Consider the following 11442-nt stretch of genomic DNA (forward strand, 5'->3'; position numbering starts at 1 on the left):
AGATCCCAGTACAATTAAATTCATTTTTTTAATTCTTCAAATAGGTCATCCCTGATTGTTTGAAGTCTGAAGATTTATTAAATTCATCTGTATGAAGAATATCAGTAGGCTTATATTGTTTCTCTGCATTTGGTTGCAGTTCTGTCGTCGTATTCGTCATTCATTAATGGTAACGTGAAGACAATAAACAGGGTCTTTAACTACGGTTTGAAGTGGGAAAATATTGATATGTTAAACATTAATCAAAAAGCTTGTAATTGTATGTGCATTTTCTATTTGGATGTTTGGTAAAGTGAAAATCCTTTTCTATAATTTCTTTTAATCTTGATATTGCGTTTTACTTTTAATCTTCATCGATGCCACCGAATCTTATATTTAGACCCTCTTGAATAACTTTTATTTTGATTATTTGTTGTGTTTTGGTTTGATTCAATCGTCGATGACATTGCATAAGGTCCTTTGCAAAACATGATAATTTTTCTGCTCACAATCGAAGACAGAATCACTTATGTAGGTAATTGCCTTTTCAAGTTCTCTTTGCTTTTCTTCTATTTTATCAATTCTTGTATAGATTTCATTTAGGTTCGCGATTATCAAGTCATATCTGCTTTGAAGATCAATTCTGGAATTATTTCGTTAGCGTTTTTCAATTTCCCGCTTCGGTATCTGAATTGACGGCTCGAAAGGTCAACTTCCGATTCACCTGTAGCGGCTGAAGCCTTCTTTTCAATTTCCCCCATTTTCTTGGTTTAAATGGTGCTAAATTGTTGATCGTGGGAAACGGGAAAGGTTAATTTGTAGCACTTACGTGCTTCTGGTAATACGATTGTCGATGACGGTTGTTGATCGATCAATGGACTGCTTGATGTATAAATTAATTGATTTTGTTGTTTGTTGAGGGTAGTGCCTAAATATAGAACAATTGAGAAAATAGGTTTCCATCACTAACATAATTTAATAAAATTACCGTCACATGATTAGGGTCTATATTTTACACTATAACTATATAATTTTAAAATAATTATGAGTAGGTCTTTCGAAAAGGTTAACTAAAAGACATTGTTTTTCATTCAGACTACTGTAGTTCGTTTGTGAGGAAAACCACCCACAATTGACGTTCAAGTATCAAAACTATATCCATGGCTATGAATCAACACAGTGTGTTGCATACCATGGAAGTTCTATAATGTTATCAATTATTTTAAAACTATTTGAGTGCATGCGTACTCCAAATAATTAACCTATCCAACGAACGTGTACAACTTTTAAAATTGTGTTACTACATTCTGATCCCTTATAGTGAAAACTTAATGACTAAACATTTAAACAGCTTCGACTACAGTACACACAAGATCAATGAGGTCAATTGGCCCTCAACCCTAACTTCCGGGCGTACTTTACAACATACGGTATACAATACAGCCTCATTTGTATATAATGAGATAATAAACACATCTAACCTGAGTATTCAATTATACCTAACCTCATTCATACTAAACCATAAAGCTATCCTAATCATGTAAGGTTCAAAATACATATGCTAACTACTTTTGCGTCACTTAGTTTTTTTGCGAAAAAAACATTTTCTCCAGGCCCATTGTTGGTGCTTCTACAACTATTGACAACACAAATGCAGCGGCATAAGACAGCACTATTGTTGCGATGAAAGTATAAAACTGAAAAGTGAACGAACGAACATATTAAAAAATATAGGCCTACAGGTTGTACATAAATACTGGGTGCATGTGGATATTTATTAGGCCAGTGTACAACAGTTACGTCCATAGTCCAAAATGCGGAATTTAGTTTATTATAGTGAGAATTAAGGTTTAGAACAGTCCTGGGGGCTTAAAACTTAGTAATGTAGCATTCTTCCACCAGGTTGTTTAGCCACAATTAAGGGCGTATATGATAGTGCACGGGTCAGTTAGGCGTTAGAGTTATTTTAATCTGCTATAGTTACCGTCGATATTTTTTGGGATATATTTCATTGTGTTACAAAAACTAAATTAATTATTAATACATTAATATCAGAATGAATCAGTACATAAAAGAAAAAAAAATTACCGTTTGGAAACCCCAATAGTGAAAGAGGACTTTACTTGGAAAGATGTACAAAAATAGCAACACTGGGTGGAGCAGGTATGCACAGAATGTGAGGCGAGCAAGTGGCGCCCAAATACCCCAGGACAAGAACGTGTTGACGGGCCCTAAAAAAAAAAAAAACATACAAATAATAATCTATAACAAACTATGCTATTTCAGAAAGGATTTATACTATAATAAGTATAGGCGTCGCATGATACCCACAATTACTGTTACTATCGTCGTATCACCACCACCACCACCACCACCATCTTCTTTCAATCAGTTATCGTCATCGTTGTAAACTTTATTTCTACACTATGTATTGTAACATATATTTATACACATTTGTATTTTGCTGGACATTTCGTCTTAATAAGCTAAGCTTTGTAAATACAGTAAATGATAACGTTGATTCAATTGTAATTAAGCTTTCTTCAATTAAAATATTGCATTCGTACCCTTGTTAAAATTTCTATCATTTAAGCAGTATCCTATTCTATGTCACTATTCCCTCTCCTCCTGTCATAGGTTTCATACTAGAAATTATAAGATGGAGATTCCATAGATATAGGGAAATGTTTATAATTTGTTGAATTAAAAAAAGAAATTAATATTACCTCCGTAATCGAAAACGCAAACAAGTACGACCCAAGCTACGGCCAGAGCAAACGAGAATCGACTGAACGTGTGGTACATGATGGCCGCACCCTGGCTTAGCTCCTTCCCGCTGCTTGTTTTCCAGACACCAAATATAACTATCATTGCCAGAATGGTGGAAACACTCCACCCTACAGCCAATCCCCACTGTAAACGACGGTGAACAAAGTACAGTTAATGAATGATTATATATATATATGTGTGTGTGTGTGTGTGTGTGTGTGTGTGTGTGAATGATATGAATTATATATCATACAAGCCATACAGGAATATATATTTTACATCAATTTATATAGAGCTTAGCGTATATCAGCATAAATATATAGATATATAAATAGGTTTATATATGTATAAATAAAAATTGATTAAACATAAATGTTATAACCTTTGGGATTTTAGGCCTACGGCTTTCGTATGCAAACATGACATATCCTGTTAAAATGCCGACGAGGTAAGTTGAGATCCGGGTGTAGGGCTTTGCATAGATCCTATCAGCTCCTGTATTCTCTAAGCTTCGGTTATTGTAAAACCTTTATTTTCACAGAAAATAGAATAGTTTATTTTTTTTTCTATAATAAATTGTTCAAAATATTTAATTATTTTTCTTGATATATTTAAATGAATTGATTCGCATCGAATAGTATGATCAGTTCTGTATTAACACTTTATTAACATTAAACGTGGTTGATAAATTATTCGAAAAAATATTACTTATCGCAAATATAAATTAGGCCTAAATGAATCTTACCCAGAATTCAAGCCAGCCTTCAGTCCCCAATAGCCCGTTAACGACGCAGTAGTTATGAACGAGACAACGCATACAACCGCAGTCGCTGCGATTCCTAATCTGGGTCGTCTGTAAATAGAACATAGGCCTTTTTAAATCATTAAAGTTTTTAGAATAATACGGGATTCAACAATACGATATGTGAATGCTGTGTGCTAAATTGTACTTGCTAGGCATATTAAACTTACTTAAACAATAGAATCAGAAGGGGCGGAGTGATGATGAAGAACTGCATATCAACTGCCAGATACCAAGACCATCCCATGCACTGTTGGATGATATTAACCAAACACAGGGTGAATGGGTGAAGTGAACAAAATGGGAAGAAATAAAGTTGATAATATATTAAAGTTTAGTCTTAAAAAAAAGCAAATTTATATGATCAAAAATAATTAACAAAATAAATTAACTGATACATGATTTTACCAAGAAGTTTAACCTGATTAATATAGTTGCGTATCATCCGTAGTCACCCATGTAGTTACCTCCGCTAACGAAGTTGGCAGGAGGTTATGTTTTTGCCTGTTTATTTATATTTATTTGTCTGTCGGCATATTTGTTGTGAACAGCCTACAGCCCAGAGTTTTTATCAGAAATTCATTAAACTTGGCTACAATGTTCGTTTATCTAAGATCTAGAGCTGATTAAATTTTGAAGGGTCAGGGTCAAAGGCCAAGGTCAAAATCAACGAAAAATTGTTTTATTTATTTGTCCACAGCTCATAGTTTTATTCACAAACTTGTCAAACTTGGTCACAATGTTCCATGACCAAAGATCTCAAAGTATTTGAATGGTAAGGGTTAAATGTCAAGGTCACAATCAACAAAAAAACAATTTTTTGGAACAGTTTTTATCAGAAATGTGTCAAACTTGGCCACAATGTTTCTTTACCAAAGATCTGGAAGTGACTAAATTTTAAAGGGTTAGGGTCAAAGGTCAAGGACACAATGATCGAAAAACTAGTATAACTGTTTGCCGTATAGACGTGTGTGGTGTGTGTGTGTGATGCGTGCGTGTGTGTGTGTGTGTGTGTGTGTGTGCCGGTAAAGTGTAAACAAATAATTATGCGAAAACAGTTTAATTTAGTGGCTAGAAGAGTGTTTTCCACACTACGAGCCCCGGGTCCAAATCCGAAGGAGTTTACTTGTTTTGTTTTTTTTCAGTTTTTTTTTTATGGGGACAATAGGCGGAGGAAATTTATACTGAGGAGAATTATGTGGGCGGAGGTATGCACTCACCGAGTGCTCTCTAGTTTGCAATCTTTTAGTAGGCCTAATTGACATTTACTGTAGTTGGATTTAAAATTTTGTTTATTGGCCTTAGTACTTTCGATTTTGTAAAGATTGTTAACGTAATAAATTGGACAGAGCCTTACGATCTTATAAATTAATGTTAAGCTTTTACATTGCTTATCGTCACCAATGTCAGCGCATAACTTACATAAGAATTAAAACTTTCAGTGAGTTATAATAGCAATAAAATATAAAAATATACAAAAAAAAAATATAAAATAATAACAATCGAGTTTTATATGGATGATTTGTCTATCAAGGCTTATTTTTTCATTAATGAAAGCTTCAGATGATCATTGTATTGGGCCTAATGAATGAAATGATATAAAGGACCTTTGGTTCAAAAGGAGTAAATAATAGTTTATAGAAAAAAAAACAATAAAAAATAGAACAATAAAATAGAAAGTAATTGAGGTGGGTAAAATCTACACAAAAGGGAAAGAGATAGGGACCTCAGGTAAAGATATGTTTCCATGACGGAGTCTGTTGGTATTATTTATGTTTTTTGTTAAAAATAACAAAAGCCGTAATTTTGTATTTCGAATTAACACATTGTATATCTGTAGGCCTATATTTTGTTTAATGTATGTGAAAAGTTTATATGAAATAAAGGTGATGGTTTCATCACGAAAGAGAAAAAAAGAGTGTTAACGTAGTTCTGAAGAGCATGAGCGGCTAACTACGAATTGGTTTATTATTATCAAATTGCTTTGGGATGTGAGATTGGAAAGAAACAACGCATACTGTATTTTGTATTATTGCGCAGAGTCATGATAGTCTTACCATTTTAGCTACATTTCCAGGAAAAGGGTATAGATTATTAATATACAGCAGATTCGCCCACCAGTTGTCCCTACATAGTTGCCTAGCACCGTTGAACGTTGCATTTGCAGATGGTCCATCGGCCAGATGGATTAATAAAGACGACCAAATGGCCAAAGCCATAATGTAAACAGGAGTAATACGCCACCAACGGTGGAAATAAAACAGGCCCCAGTTCAGTTTGCCATTGCATTTTTTCAACGTTTTCAGTGTGAGATAGCATAATAGAAGACCACTGAAATGGAGGTAAAATGGTATCGTTACAAAACATATAATAACCCCTAAACATCTAAAAGAAATCGCTTGTACAAAGGGCACATGCAATTCCAGTGCTAAATAGTAACGTCTAGATTTGTGGTTCTAACCTTTTTGCATTCGCGGACCCCGGCCCTCAGGACATGCCAAACGTCTCCACGGACCCTAATATCTAATGATTACTCATTGTCGATACTCCAACAATAATATTATAGATAGAAGATAATTCGCCACAAAAGTACAACATTAAACAGTTATGAGTCCTTGAATTCGAAATAAAACAAAACAATCTCAGCCATACTATGGTTGGGGCTGAGGTACGAAAGTGTTATGTATGGCATTTCTAGATGGCAGGAAATGGCACTGTCAGATTCAAAATTTTAATGTAATTTTCTGTTATCCCCCATTTACTTTTAATTTCGTAAAATTTACAGCAACTCATGGTAGATTTTCCACCAATAAGATAATAGAAAAAAGATTATTCGAGCCACGAATGTACAATGTACACAGTAGCGGAACCAGAAATTGAAATAGAAGGGTGTCAAAAAGTCAATTTTACAGATAAGGGGTCGATACAACCTCAGCCCCACTATAATTAGGGCTGCGGTACAAAATGTTTATGCTTATGGCACTTCTAGATGTGCGGGAAATGGCACTGTAAGACTCACAATGTAAATGTAATGTAATATTTTTATCCCCCATTTGTTTTAATTTTGTAATATTTGGGGACCGTCCTGATTTTTGTTATTCAACATCCAGGAAATAGCAAAACAAGACAAAACACATAGGAATTGACTATAGTGTTACCATACCTGAGGAGAAAGAACGTGTCGACGGCATACGTGGCGTTCCATACCGTCACAAAGTAGAACTTCGGTAATATGGTGGTCAATACGTAACCGACATTATCTAAACAGTAAAGTAACCTTTATAATTTAGGCCAAAAATGAGAGTTAAAAAATTAATATTTTCAAAAACCTAGGTTACACTCTAAGCATATTTACTATGATTGTTTTCAAAAGTATTTAATATTGCACTTACCGATTCTGTAACCCGTAAACTGAATAGTATGCCCCAAAATAATCCAAAACATACTAAGCACACGGATACCATTAAGGGCGGGGAATGAGCCCGGTCGGATTTTTGTGTTAAAAATCTTCGACGCGTTATGCACGAGTGAAAATGCACGCACGAGATCTCCAATGTCTATGCCTACAACCAAATACACGATAAATAATAAATACGTTTTCCTCATAATGTTTGTTACATAAGAAGTTTTGGCAATAGAAATAACAGATACAATTCATGCTAATACATGTCTGAGTGGTCATGTTCGTTATGTCTTTTTGCCTAGGGGTTACATAATTATGATTGTTATGCCTTTTGCCTATGGGTTATATGATTGATATGTTTTCTTGCTCAGGGTTTATGATCGTTATGTCTTTTTGTGTAGAGTTATGATCGTTATGCATTTTGCTAGGGATTCTACATCATCCGAAAGGTCCACTGATTAATCTAAGATAGTATAATACATACTCCAAGTATCGAAATGCACGCCATCGTATGTATTATACTATCTTATATATGATCGTTATGTCTTTTTGACCAGGGGTATGATCGTTATGTATTTTTTCCTAGCGTTATATATGATCGTCATGTCTTTTTTCCCGGGAGTTACGATCGTTATGTCTTTTTGCCTAGTGGTTATAGTCGTTATGTATTTTTGCCCTTTTGCCCTTGGATTATGATCGTTATGTCTTTTTTCCTAGGGATTATGATCGTTATGTCCTTCTGCCCAGCGATATATGATCGTTATGTCTTTTTGCCCTAGGGATTATGATCGTTATGTCTTTCTGCCCAACAATATATGATCGTTATGTCTTTTTTCCTAGGGATTATGATCTTTATGTCTTTCTGCCCAACGATATATGATCGTTATGTCTTTTTGCCCTAGGGATTATGATCGTTATGTCTTTCTACCCAACGATATATGATCGTTATGTCTTTTTGCCTAGGGATTATGATCGTTATGTCTTTCTGCCCAACGATATATGATCGTTATGTCTTTTTGCCTAGGGGTTATGATCGTTATGCATTTTTGCCCAACGATATATGATCGTTATGTCTTTTTGCCTAGGGGTTGTAAGTCTCTTTGCCTAAGGGTTAAATATGATCATGTCTTTTGTCCAGGGGTTATGATCACTATGTCTTTCTGTCTAGGGGTTATGATCATTATGTCTTTCTACCCAGGGGGTTATGATCGTTATGTATTTTTCCGTTGGGTTAATATCGTTATTTTCTTTTTGCCTAAGAGGTATGATCGTTGTCTTTCTGCCTAGGGGTTATGATCGTTACCGTATGTCTTTCTGCCCAGGGGCTATGATCGTTATGTCTTTTTGCCTGGGATTATGTTCGTTATATCTTTGCCTAGAGGTTATATGTCTCTTTGCCTGGGGATATATGATCATGTCTTTTTCTTCGGGGGTTATGATCGTTATACCTTTTTTGCCTACGGGTTATGATTGGTTGTGTATTTTGCCTAGGGGTTATGATTGTTATGTCTTTCTGCCCAGGGTTTATATGTCTCTTTGCCTAGGGGTTATATAATTATGATCATGTCTTTTTGTCAAGGAGTTACGATCGTTATGTCTGTTTGCCTAGGGGTTATGATCATTATGTCTTTGTGCCTAAGGGTTAATATCGTTATGTTTTCTTACCTAGGGGTTATATATGATTGTTATTTCTTCTTTCCCAGTGGTTACAGTATGTTCGTTATGTTAGGGGTTACTATCGGTATTCAATTTTGCCTTATGTTTTTCTACCCATGGTTACGATCGTTAGTTAAGAGCGATCAATATTGCGGTAACATGAAAGACTCAATTAAAAAAGAAAAAAAAAATCAAACAAATCTATTGTGACGTGTCCAATGAAATCTAAAGCAATAACAATTGTTAATGGTTAAATACATATATTGCCTATAAATAGCACATTTATTTTTCCAGGGGTTAACCTCCATGATTAATCAAACCTTTCATTTTCTTGCGTTCTGTTGGTTTTTCTTTATTTTCTTCAACTACTGCGACTTCATGTTCATCCCCATTCACTTCCTTAATCTTATTGTCATCATTTAAAGCGTTGGTTTCTTCTGGAGTCGCTTCGCCTCCCTCCAACTGGATCCTAACTTTACCATCCTCTTTACTCTTCTGTTCTTTATGCAAGCTGAAGATGTCATAGGCGGTGGCCATAACGACGCACAACAGAAACGAGCAGCAAAGAAACCTATTGAGTTAAAGGTGTGTACAAACTTTCTGTTAATTACATGAGTATGACGGAGAGAAGTGTCTACTTACTACTACAGAGTTTTGAAAGGACAAACAAAATGATACGTACAATGTAACAATGGCATCGACATCCCATCCCACCTCCTCCTCACAAAAGAAATAAACATACGCACCCTTGGGTAGAGGGGAAACGACTGCCAAAACTAAAACAACATCAAACAAAAACAAACTAAATTTTCAAAATCAATTATGTATTCTTAAGAACGAAGAAAATAAATCAGTTAGATTAAACGTTTTTTTTTTAATGGTCAGATGATCCGATTTGATTGACACGTTGAAAGGTCTATCTCTAGGCTATAATAATGTACATAGGCCTATAATAATTTCATTTTTTGTTTGACTGATTTCATCAATTTATTGTCATCCATACTCACTTCGGTACATAAGTGCTGTCAATTCTGTACCAGAACACGACTGTGGAACACACTGCCCTATGCTAGCTTTTGACTGTGGATTGTTAAAATTAAGGAAAAAAACCGTTTATGTATTCATGGGAGGGGTATTAATTGTGATTTATCAAATAATGCCTAATTACTATACGATATTGACACAGATTTAAAGTCTAGACCGTCTCTCATACAAATGACTTAGGCCTATCTATTCACTAGTTCCATCACTGCTTAATTGTTTTCTTTTCAATGTTACCATGAAGCCGGGCACTCACTGCGTCGTACCAACGAATCCAACTCGGCTCCCCGTGAGCCCATAAACGACGCAACGCCGTCTGCTGATTGACGGTAGCAGTCAGAACAGATAGTAATTAAAAACTATCCGTTGCGCGCGCGTCGTGGCGTTGCGTTCTCTATAGAATCACATCGGCCGACAACCGTCGGGCTCAGCAGTGAGTGACGTTTCTTTGATATTTTTGTTCAGTTCCTCTTCAATTTGTAAAAAAAAAAGGAGCTATGATCATGGATGTAGGAAGCAGTTGCGTATCTAAGAGGGGGCGTGGGGGTACACGGCCCTCCAAAAATGAGCTATGACCACGGATGTAGGAAGCAGTGGTGTATCTAGAGGGGTGCGCAGGGGGAGCACGCCCCTCCAAAAATTACTCGCCCCCCCCCCAGTCGCCCTCCAAAAAGTAATGGTCAAGTAGTTAAAAATCACCTAAAATCACCTTATTTTGCGGATTAGCGCCCTCAACTGATTATTTAGAATTTCATGGCCCTTGGTTTTAGATTTTGTCAAGAAAGAAAAGTTATGGGAAAAAAAATGGGCTTTTGGTAAAATGGTCGCTTAAGAAAAATAAAATAATAATTTCGGTACACCATGTGGTTTTTGAGATAACACACTGGTTGTGTGTTGACGAGATTGCTTTGACCGTCATCAGAAAATGGCTACATTTTATCTTTACTCATTCTCCTTATGACCAGGGCCGCCAAGAGCAACCGTGGGCACCGGGGCAGCTTCGCTGCCCCGACCAATTGGTTGGGGGTCTAGGATCGCCTAGGGTCCAAGCGGGATCGAGGGGCAGATGGTGAAACTCCCCCTTCTCTGGAAGCTATGGCAGTTTAACAAATTGGAGGACTAATTATTTAATCGATTAGTGCTTAATTTCACCAGGTCATGAAAAATAAAGTATAGAAACATGCAAAATATAAGCTATGCTTCTTAGTATTCAAACGTAGAGCTGAAAAGACTCATAACATATCCTAAGTGTCAAGGTTTACAGTGATAAAATATTAATGAAAAAGAATTAGAAGCGATTAATTACGAGCTTTCATCGCTAAACAGTCAGCTTTATTTACAGTTCTTATGGGGGAAAACACATTAATGATAAAGTGGATGAATGTATACTTTTTAAATTTGTTTTTATTTACCGGTATTTATTTTATTTTATTATGTTTACCTAGATATCCCAGGCCCCTGCTGGGCGCGGGCCGCGGGACAGTTGCCCGGTTACCCCGGCCTCTCGGCGCCACTGCTGATGACGGTCAGAGCAATGAAAGGTCATCTTTTCTCATTCTCCTAATGACGGTCAGAGCAATTTCACCGAAATATTTTATCCCACAACCATAATATTCTTACACATTGTGTACCAAAACTTATTATGTTGTTATTATTATTATTATTATTATTATTATTATTATTATTATTATTATTATTATTATTATTATTATTATTATTATTATTGTTATTGTTATTGTTATTGTTATTGTTATTGTTATTGTTATTGTTATTGTTATTGTTATTGTTATTA

The 11442-nt window shown here is 35.6% G+C and overlaps 1 protein-coding gene across 1 annotated transcript; it reads right to left on the reverse strand.

Moving 5' to 3' along the window:
• Positions 1–935: 935 nt before the first annotated feature.
• LOC117116165 (nose resistant to fluoxetine protein 6-like) lies at positions 936–10323 on the reverse strand. Its single transcript, XM_033260164.1, has 12 exons — positions 9617–10323; positions 9292–9385; positions 8930–9180; positions 6943–7113; positions 6714–6810; positions 5608–5881; positions 3721–3800; positions 3494–3601; positions 3131–3275; positions 2706–2892; positions 2068–2210; positions 936–1676 (listed from the first exon to the last, which is right to left on the reverse strand). Exons 1-12 carry the CDS (start codon positions 9624–9626, stop codon positions 1560–1562), a joined length of 1677 nt encoding a protein of 558 aa, XP_033116055.1. The 5' UTR covers positions 9627–10323; the 3' UTR covers positions 936–1559.
• Positions 10324–11442: the final 1119 nt, after the last annotated feature.

Source organism: Anneissia japonica, unplaced genomic scaffold (genome assembly GCF_011630105.1).
Source record: "Anneissia japonica isolate Jap-2015-1 unplaced genomic scaffold, ASM1163010v1 scaffold287861_len940595_cov192, whole genome shotgun sequence".
In the NCBI taxonomy this organism is placed as follows: domain Eukaryota; kingdom Metazoa; phylum Echinodermata; class Crinoidea; order Comatulida; family Comatulidae; genus Anneissia; species Anneissia japonica.

Bases quoted from the DNA above. Each gene is read 5' to 3' on its own strand.
- LOC117116165 (XM_033260164.1), bottom strand. The intron at 3,801-5,607 runs GTAAGACTATCA...ATCATCCAACAG, and splicing joins CTGGAAATGTAGCTAAAATG to TGCATGGGATGGTCTTGGTA. The intron at 2,893-3,130 runs GTTATAACATTT...CGTCGTTTACAG, and splicing joins GTAGGCCTAAAATCCCAAAG to TGGGGATTGGCTGTAGGGTG.